Below are 18,598 nucleotides of genomic sequence, written 5' to 3' on the forward strand. Positions count from 1 at the left end.
TCTATGTCACATGGCTTAAATAGTATTAAAACAGTGAGAAGTATGACCATCCAACCTTTAATCTCCATCATAGATTTTTCTCCAAAATAATGAAATTAACAAAAACTGGCAGCAAACACAGAACAATGATCTGCTACTACAAAACACGCCTGCCTGTTCTCAGGGAAATTAGCATTGGACATTTTACTAAATCATTACTGATTTACATTACATGGCACTCAGCATTGCAGGAGACATAAATCGCAGAGAAATTTTAAAGCCAACGATATTGACATTTTTTATTTGCAATAAGACAACCCCCTTAAGATGTGTCAGGGACGGGAATGCTAAATTAGTGTCATCTTTGCACTTGGGGCTGCAGAACACAGAAATCTTGATGCAAAGCGTGACTTTTTTGTGATTGCTTTGACAAGATATCAATGCAAAGGACTCTCCCTACACAACAAGAGAAACAAACTTTCAGCTGTGCTATGAATAACAATAAGACTGCTCTTTACCTGACCCATCTAATATCCGACTCCTACCTCTGTTATAATTACCTAAGCATCGTCTGACCAAGTATCGCACCAGTATAATAGAAAGAAAAAAAAAAGTTCTTTGGAGACATGAATACACTGACTTACATCTTGATAGTACATGCAAAAACATTTATAAGAAATAACATTAGAAACAGTTTCTTTGTTAAAGGTCAAGTACATTTTTAGGTTACTGCAAAATCCATGTAAACAAATAACAAAGTGACCCAAGGTGTCTGCACACATTCTGTGCCTTGACAACAGAGTTAAACCAGAGAAATATATTCATCTCTACAGACTTTTTCTGTGTTGCATTTGAACTGTAGTTGCAATTAATGCTTTGAATTCTTTTTTGAACACATTGGTTTTTATGACATAAAATGAATATAATAGTATACAATAGCACAAAGTGTATTAAAGTCATCCTCATATCTAAGTCTCGTTTTCAGTTATTTATAGGTACAGGACCCCTTATCCAGCAACCTGCAATGATCCATAAACTAGAATGCCAGGGTGCCTACAACTTACTCAGAAATATAGCAAAATCTGACTCAAACTCAGAATTTTGCCCTTCCTTGCCCCTTCTCCTCCCTTCCAGCTCGGGTATAGGAGGCAGCAGAGGACAAGGGAGCTTTAACACTGTTAATTCTATTAAAAACCCTTATTCAACAAGCCTTGAGTCTCATGGCTACCCGATCACATAAATTGTTGAAACCTGTCACATGAATATATGAAACAGAATTTAAAGTATTTAAACAATTAAAATGTACCAAACATCAGAGGGCCCTTAAGGCTTTAGAGAGGACTGTAAATTGCTGATTGACTTCATGCTGAAACAGAGGCAGTTATTAGAAAGGGGCTGCATTTGGGGTCCTATGTTGTCTCACAAACTGTTGCTATCTGGGAACTGTAATGGCCCTTGCAGCTATCAAGCTGGCTGGAAAGTGACAAACCTAGCTCCTACAGTTTGTAAGCATAGTGTTACTTAGGCCTTGACAAAACTTCTGTTGACAACCAAAAATGTAATCACAGAATAATGTTACCGACATCCAACTATTTCTTTTTTGTCTTTGAAAACCTAATCAGATCATAAGAGAAGCCTATGAGAAGACTAGAAGTGCTGAAATTATTAATAAAAGTGAGGAGGGACTGCGGAGCAAACTAACTAAATTCCCTCCAGGCACAATAGGGTTAACTCACCCAGCTCTTTTCCCGCAAAAACAGCCGCCTTGTTCACCCCTCCTCTTCCTGGCATTCCCTCCCCACCCCTCTGCCTGGCGTGTCCGGAGCTGCATCTCCCTCCCTCCCTGTTGTTTAATGACAGCTAGGTTCGGTTAGGTACGTTTATGATGTTCAATAAAGTACTGTTTTTTCTTATTGTATGAAATAAATGAAAAAAAAAGTGGAAATATTTGTCACAGCCAATGGCAGGTGATAGTCCTTGGCCATTTAATCAGTGGTGTTATTTGATGTCTTCCACATGCCCACTGAATTTGCAGTGGCTGGCATTCGGGTTATAAAACCGCTATGCAGTTTTGTTAAATGTTTGGTAAAGGTGAAATACATGGCAAGGACTATCAATGATGTATCATCATCGATAGTTTTAAAAACCTAAATAAACCTAAAATAACCTAAATAAACCTAAAGCTGTGGTCAAATTCCACCCCACTCAATGGTGTCCATGTGTTTCTTGAGTGTATTGATTGGGGCATGGTAGGAAGGGAAGGAATAAGTCTCCGCAGTCCAATTTTGGTTTATTGTAATGTTAACTATTTTGGTCTAAGTGTAAAATAAGGTTATGGTAAACTTGTTGTTTAATAAATTGGCTGTAGACTTTTAAACCAAATAAAGGTTTGTGGCTGAGCGATTATAAAAAGGGTGTGAAAGATGGGGGTGAGAGGGAGGGCCGTGACTTGAGGCTGCCATGTCATGTTATCTAACATATTGGGATTACCATGCAATTTTTGCTTTCCAATTTACTTGTAAAGGGAGTGGATATGGTGCTGTCTAGGTTTTTTTTTAACTAGAATAACAAAGTGTAGTCCTAAGGTGACAACTGTATGAAACAAAGAAGAGGGAGCTATTGTGTGTATGTGTGAGTGTGACAGATCAGCTGGTACTGCATAAAGATGCAGCACAACACAGCCTGGTATCCATTAAAGCAGGGAAAGGCTGTAAATATATATACATTTGTATGATACAAATGTTTTAATAAAGCCTTCTCCATCTGTATTTAAAAAGTATAAGTGTACCAGTGATTAGCAAGTTGCTAACAGATTTACCATATTTCTGTGTTATTGCATATTTAATAGTAGTGTACATCTCTCATTATCATTTTCTAATAGCTTTTATTTCATGCATGCCATAAAAGTGTCCTTTCCTCCCTGTGCTTTTCTTCACTATCCAGGCCTTATGTGCGGACAGTTTCCGCTAGCAGACTAATTGCAAAGGAAAAAGTAATGGATCTCCTGGTGATACTCAATCATTTTGGTAAACACAAATCTTAAGAATTCCCATATTAAACTTGTCTTTTAAGTAATTACAGAGTCATGTCCTGAGTGCACTTACTCGCACAGAACCCCAGATCTGCTGACAACAACCCGAGCCTTATATAATGATTGATTGTTAATTATTATTCCTCATCATCCATCATCATAAGCTTTTAAAGCTCCTGTCAAATTAAGTGAGGTCAGTAGACCGTATTTAATTGAGGATTACAAAAACCTGAAGATGCAGCTATTTGCTAAACAACTCTTGTATAAATAATCTTGTTATCAATTAGCAAGGCTTGTTTTGACTATTGTTTCTTAAATTATATTATACTTGGTTACAGGCCAGACTGAACTTCTGCCTTTATTTATCTATGAACAGAAGACAATGTATTGTGTTTATTATGATAAGCATGTCTTGCTCTGTATCTGGCCATCACCCAATGCAGGATGTAATGCCTAAAGGCCTTGTGCATGATTCTATTCATGTAGAAGTCAAGTGAATGTTTATCAGAAACTTTGGGCTGATATAGCTCTGAGGCTTAATTTCTACATCATACTTTTGTATCAGCTACTTGACCTGCCACATATACGAATTTGTTGTTGCTTAGGCATAATTTTTTTTTGGTATAGCAATCCATAGATAAAAATTTGTTAAGGACTACGATAAAGTATATGTGAGTCAAATATGTTGAATGCCAACAATGTAAATATTAAACTGAGTTTGTGCCATAATGTTCTGCTCTACAAAACCTGTATAGTTTTCAGACTTTTCGAACATTAGTTTTGATTAGGGATTAAGGTTTATGGTCTGACACATTTTTTTTAAATTGGATAATTAAAAAGAGATCTAATGCCTTTGCATCTCCACATTTTCCCCCTAGTTCTCTAAAGTAGGTGGCACAAACTTATAAACAGATATTTACCAGTGACAATAATAGGTTGGACCACAGTGGAGCTTGTAGTCTAGTATTAAAACTGGTCTCCTCAACTGCCGCTATATATGTCCAATTGCAAAAATAAACAACAAAACAATAATACTATTGAGGAAGAGCATAATTTTGTACTAAACTGTTTGATCTTACTCTGTGTCATGAGAACCGCAATAAAACCTGGCGACACCCCATTGCAACTTTACAGGTATTATTGTCTTTTTTGCAATTGGAAAGTAAAACATCAAATGTAAGAGAATATTAAAGAAAACTTTTTGAATCATTATTCCTAGTAGCAAGGTAAAAATGTGACCTGGTACAGTTTCTCATGGCAACAAAAACAGTCACTGCTTACTTGTTGTTATTGATGGTAGTTGTATGCTTCATGGTCAGCAGAGGGTTACATTTAATTTGACCTTTCCCAAATAAAACAAGTACTCTAACAAAGGAAAGAAAGGCAACCCAGACACAAAACATATGAACCTATTGCAAAGTGAGGGGGAAAAATCCTTTGGCCAAATTGAATGGATGTTATTTTCCAGCTTAACACAATGCACCATGTTAGTGACTTCAGACTGATGGCATAGGAGGCATACTACAGCATTTTGGGATGAAAATTGCAATATTGGCATTGTCAGGCATTTCCCATTTAAGCCGGTAGGCATTGTCAGGGTCTCTTTTGAGTAATCTGAAAATATCCCTATGCACCTTATGCCTACGTATTAAATATCTTTGGTTTATGCAGATCCACAGGCAAAGTTTTTCTTTATCCATTCCACAAATAAGTTTGTAATCCTTGGCTGCCATTCATATTTTCATCACATGCACTTAATAGTCCTCCAAGAGAAGAATCACTGAAATTTGCAAGGCATTAATGATATTTGAGGTGCACTATATTGTTGTCTAAAAATTGTTTCCTAATGCATAGTGGTATTGTACATCTTTAATGGGATGCATTTAATTTGGCCTTCCAGCCTACATGCAGTCTAACAAGAGACAGGGTGGAGAAATGCAATATAAAGTTATTTCAAAAGAAAGAAAAATAATGACGTTGGCCTTTTTGAATATACTTGTTCAGGTGCAGAGATTGTATGTTATGTTACATAGCTAAACTGTCATCAATTCTATATTATAATAGTCACTTTTGCATTAAATATCAGTGGGATTATAGAAATAAATTTGCTCTGGTCCATATCAAGTAACCCATCAGATGTTTGTTTTATTATCCCTCATGGGTTATGTTTAATGTTATGCTCAGGCAACATAAGCACAAGCCTGCTGGAGGGAATAACAGTTCTAGACTTATTCCTTGGTATCCAACCCTGACTTCTTATTACCCATTCAAGGTAACATTTTTTCGCCACCACATTGTTTCAATAGTCAGAAGAGTTTTATTTTATTTCACTAGCCAGTGTTTTACATCCAGGGAATTCTCTGCCAGGTGATGTTGTGATGGCAGATTCCTTTAATGCCTTTAAATAGAGTTTGAATGATTTCCTGAACAAGCATAATATCCAAGGCTATTGTGATACTAAAATCTACAATTAGTATAGATGTTGGTGTATGTAATTTACATATGTAAGTGTATAGAGAGGTGTGTGTGTGTGTATATAAATGTGCTCAGGGGATCAATTAGAGAGGTTGAACTTGATAGACTTTGAACTTTTTTTTTTGTAATTTATATTTGTATTATTGTTTATAGAAATATATTACATTGCAAGAAGAATATCTAGCATCTAGTCATGTTCATGACTTTAATAATATCCTGCAAATCAAAAAACAAACAATGGAAAAAAACTGTTGTTAAATATCATAGAACAGTGCTGTCCAACTTCTGTGGTACAGAGGGCCGGAATTTTTCCGACCTACGTGGTGGAGGGCCGATAATGGAAGCCAGTTTGACCACTCCCCTTTTTGAAACCGCACCCACTTGAAACCACACCCATGTTATCACATGACCATACCCATATTAATGGTTGTAATACAGCAAAAACCTGCCATACTCTGCCTGCCCTACCCTGCCTGTGTGTGCTATACTCTGCATGCCCTATGCTGCCTGTGTGTGCCATACTCTGCTTGCCCTACCCTGCCTGTGTGTGCCATACTCTGCCTGCCCTATGCTGCCTGTGTGCCATACTCTGCCTGCCCTACCCTGCCTGTGTGTGCCATAGTTTGCCTGCCTTATGCTGCCTGTGTGTGCCATACTCTGCTTGCCCTATGCTGTCTGTGTGTATGGCACACACAGGCAGCATACAGTGACACAATGCTGGCACTGCTTCTACAGTCTGCACAATAACTTTATATTAAAAAACTTTTTTAATTGTAGTACCACCTCAGTATATGTTCTTTTTGTAGTGTGCAGGGATTATTTGTGGGTTTCTACTACTCCTACAGTCTGAGGTGTGAACAGGGGAACAATGTGGGTGATTACAGCCTGAGCCTGAGGTGTGAACACTGCAGGGGGTGAACAATGCAGAGATTAAAAGGTGTGAACAACACAGGGGATTACATATTTAAACAATACAGAGGGATTACAGCCTGAATCTGAGGTGAGAACCATGCAGGGGGCCAGTTAATCTCAGTACTGATACCATTTAAATCTTACACAAGAGTAAGCCATCAAAGCAGCCAGACAGGTGGGGGGCCACACAGAGGGGGGTCGCGGGCCGCCAGTTGGACAGCACTGTCATAGAACATTGCAGTCTTGGGTAGATGTGTTACTATGAGACGTACAGAAGGCGAATAAGCAGCAAAATGGAGGGAGCAAAACAATGGCGTAACTAGAGTTTGTGGGCCCTCCTGCCAAGGAACTTTCAGTACCCCCATCATTTATATTAGGCAATGGCAGGACTTCCCCACATTGTGGGGTCTAGGGGGCTTTATTTACGCCACTGCAGCAAAAATGACAATAAAACAATTGTTAGATTGCAGTAGGGAACAGTGTGCGGCTGGGTGCCCTGGATAAAAGGGTCAGTTAAGTGGCCAAGCCATGTATTTCCCACAGGTTCCAGACATTTAGTTATTCTAAGAGATTGTTATGGAGGGTGGCTATTCCATATTTAAATATCCTTTTAGTGTTTAACTGCTTAATTATTTCTGCCAAAGTAGGTGCAAATAGGGGTTTCCATATAGATGCAATTGCCAAGAGTGTGGCTGTATGATGGTTAATTAAATTTGGTCACGCATTCTTGCCAGTGGTTTCCCCAGTAGCATTATAAAGAGATCCAGGGGAAAAAGGCCTCTTTACCATTTGTTACTTCCTTCCCTATTGGCTGAATAATTGGGCAGTCCCACAGGATATGTACCAAAGTTTCCTTTGCTCCACAGATCCCCCACCATGTTGAGGGGTGATCAGGAAAAAGTTTATGGAGCTTATCTGGGGTTTGGTACCAGAATATCAAGGTTTTTAAAAAAAGTTTTTTTTGCCTAACACATGTGATCATCTTCCTCACATTTCCCAGATAGTGGATGTGTGAGAATGTCATCCCATTTGTCAAGTAAGAATATTACAATAAATGGAAATCAAGCCCTTTTGTGGAAGGTCCTTTTTATCTAGAATCTCAAATGCTGTTGAATGGTTAGATTTTGCAAAAGTTGAAAATGTCAAAGCTGGAAATATTTATATTGTCTGAGATTAATTTGCAAAGCCTTATCCCTCAGCGTTTGGAGCGGGAACACGGAATGATTTCAATGGTCCAGCATGTCTCTAATGGTGTATATGTTTGTTTCAACTCATCTGTTGTAAAAGGAAGGAGAAGTGCCTGGTAGAAAATTTGCTTTTTTTAGATATTGTATTTCCAGACCATAAAGAAATTAGGCCAGGATTGTGTTTGAACTTAGGCCAAATCAACTTTTTTCTTTAGTTATCCCCACTTGACTATGTTACTGTATAATAAAGAACCAAAACAAATAGAAAATAAAAGTGCAATCGAAAACAACACAGGAGCTTAAATATTTAGTATTTAGCAAGGGGATTGGGAAGAAGTGGCCTGGTTAAATATAAAATGGATGTATAAAAAAATAGGAGGGTTTAACCCCTTAAGCACTTTCCCATCTTTGTACTGTAAATCAGTACCTTGCTGTATAGTTCAGTTTCAATTGAAAGACCCATCCAAAATACTCTGTTGATATTAGAGGTGTAAGCAGTAACTGTGCTTTTTGATGAGAGCCCAATAAACACAGAAGTGTATCAGAGCACAAGTATAGGCAGATTTAGTGCATTTATTAACTGACACATAATAATTCCCAATGCTACCATGCAAACTGCTATGGCATATTTAAGGATGCAAACCATATATTTGAAAAAGTTAGCTTGCTCTGTTGTGAATGTCACCAAGGAGTAATACTAAACTGCACATATCCCAGTGCCAGTCAGTCTGGTCATTTAATGAAAGAGCTCAAAACCAAACTGCATATCCAGCACCGAGGACTGTGACTTTGAACCTTGTGTTCAGATAAATCCTTTCTCTAGGGTAACAGGATTTATGGAATGAGATGGATGCCTTGCTGAACAATGCACATGGTTTATTTGCATTATGGAGAAACAAGATTTAATAAATAACAACCGCTAAATCTCACAGAGTAGAACATTTTTATTTTTTCCTTGTTCCTTGCATGTATGTACATGCATGTATGTACCAATAATATCTCTGTTCTTGAGATCACTTTCAACATATAACTTCCTGAATTGAACCTCATATCATCAGAAATTATTGCCATCATCTTTAGGCCCAAAAATTCTGATTGGAAACTTCTATAGTAAACACACATATTATGTTAGATGAATTACAAAAACTATTTCTTTTCTTTTAATGTATAACTTCATTTTTTAAAACTGATATTGACACAGGTATGGAATCTGTTCATAAAGCTTCAAAATACAGAATGACATTTTTCTATAGAGTCAAACAATATGTCTATGAAGATTTTCATTTATCCAGGTCATGGTATATCTAGTATAAATACATTTTAAGCAACTGGACTTGTTTAGTACTAAACAAGTCCAGTTGCTTAAAATGTATTTATACTAGATATAGAGTCAAACAAACAATTGTTATTTATAGATTAATTTCCTTATTCTCTGTAATAATAAAACAGCTTGTACTTGATGGTAACCAAGCTAGCATTAATTCATGCTGGTGTCAGAACAATCCTATTGGTATCTTCAATCTTTAAAATCTTTTTAGTAGCTTTGATTAATGGTGCTGCAAGTTATGAAAATATTTCATAACCAGAAAACCCCAGCTCGCAAATATTCTAGATAACAGATCCTATACCTGTATTAATTAATAGCTAGACTATGCTGTAGTAGATCTGTACTGTATACTGTAGTAGATCGCCAAGTGATCCAAACTAAACGTCGGTGAGAGAAAAAATAAGCCAATGCTTTTAGCCCACAGTTACTTCATGAATATTCCATTAGGGCTTCCCATTGATCTATAACAGGTACCTAACTGCTGTGTTTACAGACTGATAGCTAAGTCCGCCTTCTTCATGCAGAAAAATCCAGCTTTTTTAATGAAAAACATATTTTATAACTTTCTGTATGACAAATCTCCAAACAATAAGATAGAACCCAGAAAAACACAATCTACATGAAACTCTCTAACTTTATTGTCAGCAATAATGAGTCTGTATAGCCAGCAGGTAAAGGATTAAAATGGTTCTCTTACCTTTCATATGTGTGGCAAACATCTGGGATAACCTTGTAAAAATTTCAGGGTTTTCAAAATGATCTTCTTTAGCCTTGACCCAAATGCATGTCTCTGTTATGTCTTGAGGTTCCACCTAAACATGATGAACAATTTAGAAAAAAATGTGTTTTTAAGATGTGACCTCAATGCTAAATATGTTTCTAAAATAAAATTAATGCTTTGAAATTGTGTTTGTAAAATAAAAAAGCCTATTTACTGTATATAAAAATGAACAAAGACAACTATCAGCTCTAATGTTTCCTGAATTAACTAAGAAAGTGCTGCTATACTTCCAAGGATTTCAGAACACAGGTTTTTAATACTCTTTAATACCTTGACACTAATGTTCAGAATTTACTTACAGTATTACTATTTGATTCTATTTTGTCCTGGTAAATTGGTTAATCTAAGCTATTACAAGGCCACAAGGAAAGTTTGTACCTCAGGGCCCCAGGCTATCTGGGGAAGACACTTTATTTAACCTATTACTATCTATTACTTACTACATGTTTAATGTTTCTGACTCTAATACAGAAATAGTCACAAGCTAATATGACAAAATGTACAATTATACAAATTTACAGTTTACCTAATGAAGTTGTTAGTTAAGCAAGAACACTTTTGCATCATGCAGGGAATTCATTTAAGTGTTAATGTTAGTAGATTATATATATTTTTATAACTAAACAGTAGAATTTTTTTAGGAAATTGTCTTCATCTAGGGAGTAGCTGGGGTGCATGACACATGAGCAAATGTTAGTCTTGACACCGGCTCCTATATCTTATATTAATCACTTGGTTTAATGGCAAGTTTCATTAGTTGTTTCCAAGGGCCTCTCTGCTTTCATATCCTATCCTACTTAATGCTACTCCTGTTGGGCTTATATGCCTGCTAGAAATAGCCTGCCATGAAGTAACACCTATGAGATTCTTGCTAACAAAGGATTTGTAAAACTAATTCTAACACTGTCTAAAGCTTGGAATGCACAAATATCAGGTTTAACCTTTGTTCTGGTAAATCCTTCGTAACTAGCATATCCACAGGTTATAAAAAAAAAAACAAAAAAAAACTGTAGCTGTCCCTTGTTAGTTGCAGAGGGACACAATTTAATTATTCACCAGTAAGTATCTTAGCTGCCACTGCTGTGTAAGGTATATAAGAACACTGCTGTTCACTCCAAATGGCCATGTTACAAAAAAAGACTCACAACTGAAACAAGGCTGAGATGACCGTTGCAATTTTCCTATAAGCATCATTGGCATCATGGAGATGACGTCCCTGGCTAATTATCACCTGCAAATCATGGGATATTAATAACGCAAACCTTTCACAAATACTGCTTGACTCCAGCACACTCTAATCTCAGCAAAAGTAATTACTTTGTAAGTTTAATAGAACATCTCAAGCCGCCAGTGTGGGGACCTTCACACATGATTAATACACCAGCAATGCATAAAAAATGTTTGTATTTTATATGACAGCACATGTTGCTAAATTAACAAAATACTTATAAAAGTCTCCTTAGTTTGCTATAAGGCAAGATATACGGCTGTCTGTGCGGTTTTACTGCAGCTTTGAAGGAATCATTCCTTGCTCCATTAAAGTGTTACAGCTTGCTTCCTCAAATTGTAACTTTTATTAAGTACCACATATAGGACACATCCTGCAACTTGTAAAATATGAGCCTCTTTATTAGAAAATCATTTGTGCCAATATACATTGAATCAAGGCAGTTTTAAGCTGTGACTAGAGGTAACCAAATGATTCGACAAGTTTGGCATTTGCCGGAGTAAATATTTACTAAAAAAAGAAAGTTTGCATTTGCTTAGGATGTCTTTCCCATCAACATGTTGTGAAGAGGCATAAACCATTATCAATCAAATAAAAATGTGGCTAAAACTTAGATAGTAGACATCTAAGGAAAAGTTGCAAAATATTGAGCAAATTAATGTTCAATATTCTCAGGTTCCCTCATCACTAATTATTATCCTTTCATCAGGTGAATGACAACCTTGCACAGTTTCATCTTTAGTTTATACATTAACTGTACCTAAACATAAATAAACTTTGCAAAATAGGGCTAAACATGATTCCTGCTGGAAATGTATAGCACATGAGATGTTTTTTCCTTCACATAGGTGCTGCCCATTAATCAACCATCATCAGTGTACTATCCTTTCATTTCTAGAGAAATGATATACATTTCCTCATATCAGAGACCCTATAGTTGCTTTGCTGGGCTTACTTGACAGTATAATTCCACAAGCACTTCCCATTATTTAGACTTGCCCTTTATTTTCAGTTATTCATATAGTGTTGACACATTCCACAGCACTTATATATCATTCACATAAAGAAATAAATATCTGGTTTGAATTACTGAAATCCCAGAAATCAACTATGGGCAATGATCAGGTTATTTTTGTTGTTCTTGTAAAAGTTTTTATTTTTTCATTCGATCGATTTGCATAAAGTGTTGATTACCAAATCCACTTTCTTGTAAGTGCAATAGTAATTTCCAGGAACACTGATCCACTATCGTTAAAATTTGATCAATCCATAAAGAATTAAGGAACTTTGCAATAAACAGTAGTGTGGATCATTATGGATTGATCAGGACTGAACGTTCCATAATGATCAATTCTAACACTGGACCTGTCATTTATAGCATGTCTATAAATGGGGATAAAGAAAACAAAACTATGTATTCTTCATGCAAATGTATTTTATTAATTCACTTACAAGTTTACCCTTGGTAAACAACAAATTAGCAATTAGGTCTTTGTATGGATAAGTACATGAAATATATTAGGGTGTTTCATGTTTCATTTCCTGAGTTTCAGTTAATTGTTTCATGAGATAGGAGAAGAAGAAATGCTCCATTCAAGTGAATAAACATGTCCACCATATTTGGAAACACTTCACTGTATGTTTACCTTTGAAACGTTAAGGTGGCCACACACGTGGCAATTTGGGATCTTTCGCGCGACCATCAGTCGTACGAAAGATCGTACAATCAGCCACAAACCGTTCAGGGCTGAAACGGCAGATAAGGAGGTAGAAACAATAGGATTTCTACCTCCTTCTGCAGATTCAGCGCTGAAGGTAGATTTTAGTCAGGCGCCCTCTATGGCACCTGATCAAAATCTTTTAACCCACCCGATCGGTGAGTCGACTGATATCAGCAGCTTCCTGCGATATCGGTCGACTCGCCGACTTGCCATACACGCACCAAATATCGTACGAAACGAGGTTTCGTACGATATTATCGGTGCGTGTATGGCCAGCTTTACTTTATAAAATTTTGAAAGAAGTCAGGATTTTAATTGACACGGCTTTAAGATCTTTGCTTTCTGTCAAAAGGGTTGATATACAGTAATCCAGTAGTTAAGCACATAGATAAAGTGGGTTCTATTTATATGTTGGAAGAGTTACATAGTTACATAGGGTTGAAAAAAGACCAGAGTCCATAAAGTTCAACCCTTTCAAGTAAAACCAGCACACACAACCAATACTTACCAATCTATCACATACATAAACTATATATACAAACATTAATACTAACTGTAGATATTAGTATCACAATAGCCTTGGATACTATGCTTGTTCAAGAACTCACCCAGGCCCCTCTTAAAGGCATTAAAAGAATCTGCCAAAGTGCATTCCACAACCTCACTGCCCTCACCGTGAAAAACCACCTACGCTGCTTCAAATGGAAGCTCCATTTCTCTAATCTAAAGGGGTGACCTCTGGTGCGTTGATCATTTTTATGGGAAAAAACGCCCCCTATCTGCCTATAATCCCCTGTAATGTACTTGTACAGGGTAATCATGTCCCCTCGCAAGCGCCTCTTTTCCAGAGAAAACAACCCCAAACTTGACAGTCTAACCTGTTAGCTTAAAAGAGTAAGCAAAACACGAGGATAGCTTGTTGGTGTTTATAGGGATCTTGTGCAAGCATGTGTAGGTGTTCCTCTTTGTAGGTGAATTTGACGATCCTGTGTAAGAATGCACAAATGTTTTTATAGGCAATGATCCACTGAGTATCTTTGATGATTCTAAGAGTAAAAGTGAATCTGACTTTTACTGAATCAAACATTCTTAGCAATCATTTAAACTTCGGGCACTGGAATTATCTTAAAGATCATTTCTTCTGTTTATATAAGACACGGTGGCAGATAAAAAAAAATAAGCATTATTCTTTTTTTTTGCTTCTGCAGAGGCACAATCATTAATGGAAATCTCAAAAGCTGAATAATATGTACATACTTATTGTATGCCAGTGTCTGTATAAGAAGTGTTCTTTGCAGAGACTCTCAGCAAGCATTTTTAAAAAAAGTTTTAATTAAATATCATTCACTTTGCATGACTTTAAGAAATGTTCATTGCCAATAAAAGCAATAGCATTGTGTGAGTTTTCAGTAAATCAACAATTCCATTATGACAATGGCACAAACCCTTTTGAAAGATGGGTGGAACAGGACTTTTGTTTTTTCTTTCCCCCAGATCTGTTTAATATGCACCTGCACTTCAATAGCAAAGTCTTAGTATAGCCTATATATTGTGTATTTAATTTTGGAATGTTTACAGTTGCGTATTTAATCAATATTGGCTAATTTAAGGTGGGTGAGTGGCTATACCCCAGTCACATGGATACATAGGTGTAATACTGTATTCAATAGTCCAGTGCAAGAATGTAAATCATATCCTCGAATGGCACTCACACGACAATTGTAAAATGCAATGACTTTTTTTTAACAAACCCCTTCTTCATTGTCTAATTTAAGGCAGTCATGACTCACATTGACTACTTTACAGAACTGCTCTTTAGTCCTTCTTACTCAACTAACACTACTTGGTAGGTTATGGGTGCCTAGCTACATAGCTTCAGTTCTGTGGTACAGTATTACTAAGCATTACTAAGAGGTCTCCTTCCCAGCTTGTCCTTCATCTATGTCCTTTCCTAGTCTCTACATCAGTGTTCCCCAATCAGTGGCTCAGGAGCAACATGTTGCTCACCAACCCCTTGGATGTTGCTCCTAGTAGCCTCAAAGCAGGTATTTACTGTATTTCTGAATTTCTGGCTTGGAGGCAAGATTTGGTACTGACAAGCAGTGTCTTCTTTAGGCTGCCTTTCCACATAAGGGCTACCACATAACCAATCACAGCCCTTATTCCGTACCCCCAGGTACATGTTTTATGCTTTTGTTGCTCCCCAGCTTTTTTTACATTTAAATGGGGTTCATGGGTAAAAAGGGTTTGGGTACCCCTGCTCTAAATATACACATTCTCCCAGAACTAATAAGAAGAAAAAGAGGCAAAGCTTAACTCAAACTCAGACTATTATACCACCCTTTGTCAAAAGTAATAGAACCCTACTCCTGCTACAATATGGCTAGGGCTAGCCCTCAGTAACTAGTAGGATTGTAGTCCAACCACACACTAGGAGCATTACACTAATGGGAATATTTATCATGCTGTGTAAAAAGTAGAGTGATGCATTACCGGTGATGTTGCCCAGGGCAACCAATGAGCAATTGGATTTCAACAGTTAAAAAAAACAAAGCAAAGCATCTGATTGGCTGCTATGAGCAACAACACCAGTAATGTTCAACTTTTTACACAGCATGATAAACATACCCCTAAATGGAATGGGACTTTTTTTTTTTTTTTTAAAGGATGCACCTTTCACCTTTCATTGTGTTCATCAACAACAAAAATCTATTAAAATTATAGAGGGGAGATAGTCTGCTGATGGCCAGAAAGCAACATCAATAGTTTGTGATAAGATCATCTATGAACCTTATGATTTAGGAGTGTACTGTTTTTAAGAAAAATAAGAAGAATATGTTTGTTGCTTTCACAACAACACATTTGCAACTGAAATACAAGTTCACCCATCTTTTTTTAAAGACTGCTTTTCTGAAATGTAGAACTGAAAGCCAGGCTGTCTCATGTTCAACGGAGAAGTCATTTGGAATTTAACACTGAGCACTTTATATGAGCACATTATCCTACTCCACATCACCTCTTTAATAGGAACTAATTTTTATATCTTTATCTGAAATACATCCAATGCACTCGCTACGTAAATTCATAGCAAGCTGTCACGGTTTTTTTTTTTTTTATTGAAAAGCGGCACTTTTGTCTTCGGATCTTAACAAGTGAGACTACTTCAGCTCTTTTGAAAAGCTGGTAATGCACCTTGGGACTGCTTGTTAACAATACATTAATAATTGTTTTGGCAGGTGACTCCATGAATTCCCATGCAGAGTGTGGAAATGACAGAATTAATTTTGATACATGGAATACCATTTTATTGATAGTAAGTCCACTTGTTTCAAATATAAACATGAAGCATTACACTGCTGGATATGATCTAATTTAGTTCTCCAGGTTTTAGAATGCTTATAAATTAACATTTTTTTTCTTTTCCTTTTACCCATGTAATTAAATGCAATATAACTTCTGAACATCCAAAGCAGCATCTCCTCATGAGTATCTCTCCTGCCAATTTTTTTTAGTATACGGTAATAAAGGTTGATGAGGCTGAAGATGGCAAGGGAGAGTTAATGCTCCACACTGCAGCCATGTTGGTATATATTACAGGATGCTGCAGATTCACAGATATTGGCTGGAATGCTTGCAAAAATTACATCCAGAGAACAGAAAATAAAGTAATTATCTACAGTGATTTTAACTGTCCTATTAAAGTACAGAATGTGGTGTATTTTGTGCTGTCAATTTCCTTTCACAAAACCTAGGATAGACCAGATTCCTATATAAAGAAACTTGAGAAACTGAATTTTTTTGTTACTTTTTCTATTTATTTTTAGTTGATATTTATTATGGAGGGAAGAGAGTTAGCAAAATTCAAAAATTCTTCTAGGTTCTGAATTTTGTAACATCATGAGGCATTTCCTGTGTTTTTCTGTTCTTGGGAAGTTATCATTTGCCACTTGAGTTCTTGAGTGTGGAAATGCCTGAGAATAGCCCTAAGAATAAGGACTACATTGCTAAGTAAGTGGAGTGATTATCAGAGGTTTGGATAAATGTTGGCAGGTTTAAGCTTCCAAAGAAGACATGAGAAAACTGGCAAAAATAAAGGCAAAACTAGGCTCATATTTATTAATAAATGGAATATTAGTGTTGTTTTGCTACTATGACATGAAAAGGCTTACTACCTTTGACCAGTTGATCCTCTTCATGTTGGTTTCCGGCTTATAAATCTTCTTGGGCTTCATTCCAAATGGCAACTGAACAGGAGGCGGAGGTGGTCGAATGCCTCCAAAAGGTGGTGGTGGTGGAGCTCCAAATAGGGGTGGAGGAGGTGCTGATGGAGGACACAGGCCCAGGGGTGGTGGTGGAGGTGGTATTCCACCAGGAAGAGGGGGTGGTGGAGGGGGGGGTGCAATGTTTCCAAAAAGAGGTGGAGGTGGTGGTGGCGGTGGTGGAGGCAGAGAACTACCTGCTTCTGCTTGAGTAGGAAGCTTAGGTCCCTGAAAAACAAAAATATTCAATATAGATAATGTGATTCCTTAATTATGTGAGAAAGAGAGTGAGAGAGAGAGAGACAGACAGAGAAAAAGAGAGACATAGAAAAAGAGAAAGTATATTTATGTTTCAGTGTCAGTATCAATGACTTGAAGGTTAAAAGAAATATGCTAGTTTTGATGTTATATGAATGTAGAAGACCACCTTCATTTATACTGGAGGATACATTGTAGAATTGTCCTTACTGTACAGATAGAGAGGCAACATGGTAGGATTTAATGAGAGTGATACCCTCAAAATTTATTCCCTGCTATACTAAACTCATGAATTCTGACCGAGATTCTGGGTGGGGGGGGTAGTATACAGAAGATATTATCTGTCCTGGCATAGAGTTTCATAGGGTGTAAGGACAGTTATATCCCCAGTATTTTGCTAGCTATGTCCCTTTCAAGGAAACATTACATTGAAATTATATAAGTGCTTTCCCATTATAGGGCACAAGGTATAAAATCTATTATCAAGATTCTTGGGACCTTGGGTTTTTGGGATGCATGTTTTTTTTCTGTAATTTGGATCACTGTACCTCTACTCTACTGTTTTGGCTTTTTGCTTACTTAGTTAGGGTCAAGTACAAGGAAATATCTTATTGTTACAGAGAACATACCAATTCCGCATGCTTGATCCTTTTTTTATTAGTAGTACTAAAATAGCCCAGATAACAGCAATATATGGTAATATAAGGTACACAACTTTCTAGTAAAGTTCTTTATACATCTGTTGGAGTATGTATTAAACAGTGGAGCTAGAGGGATCCTCATGGGCTATCTTTGCTCATATAGCCAACTCTACTCAGAGCTAGCATATATAGGGATGCTCAAACATGTAATGGGATAGTACTACATGTATGGGACCTTTTATCCAGAATGCTCAGGACCTGAGATTTTCCGGATAAGGGATCTTTCCGTAATTTGGATCCCCAAAAATCATTTAAATGTTGAATAAACCCAATTGGATTGTTTTGCCTCCGATAAGGATAAATTATATCTTAGTTATGATTAAGTACAAGGTACTGTTTTATTACTACAGAGAAAAAGGAAATTATTTTCAAATATTAGAAATATTTGCTTATAATAGAGTCTATGGCAGATGGCCTTTCCGTAATTTGGAACTTTCTGGATAAGGGATTTTCGGATTATTCGCTTAAATTTATTTATTTATTTAAATTATTTGCCTTCTCTTTCCAACTTTCAAATGGGGGCACTGACACCAGCAGCTAAATGATTGTTCTATGAGGCTATAATTAAATTGATATTGTTACTTTTTATCTTCTATTCATGTCCTTTAAGAAATGAAGGGTAGATATATGGCATATACTGTATATACAGATATACAGGCAGAGATGGTCCTTTATCTCTTTGTGCCATCAGCGTCTATATTTCTGTGTCTGTAGACTCTAAGAGCCTTCAATTGGGACC

General features: G+C 36.8%; 1 protein-coding gene across 2 annotated transcripts in view; it reads right to left on the reverse strand.

The window, feature by feature from the left end:
* The window catches only part of diaph2 (diaphanous related formin 2), a 760,530-nt gene that overhangs the window by 503,343 nt on the left and 238,589 nt on the right, over window positions 1-18,598 (reverse strand). For both annotated transcript variants that reach the window (XM_031890756.1, XM_031890755.1), the window contains 2 exons: window positions 16,814-17,128; window positions 9,609-9,723 (listed from right to left, as the gene is read on the reverse strand). In XM_031890756.1, the coding sequence (XP_031746616.1) occupies window positions 9,609-9,723; window positions 16,814-17,128 (430 nt within the window). The remainder of the gene's footprint in view (window positions 1-9,608; window positions 9,724-16,813; window positions 17,129-18,598) is intronic.

Source organism: Xenopus tropicalis, chromosome 8 (genome assembly GCF_000004195.4).
Source record: "Xenopus tropicalis strain Nigerian chromosome 8, UCB_Xtro_10.0, whole genome shotgun sequence".
Classification (NCBI taxonomy): domain Eukaryota; kingdom Metazoa; phylum Chordata; class Amphibia; order Anura; family Pipidae; genus Xenopus; species Xenopus tropicalis.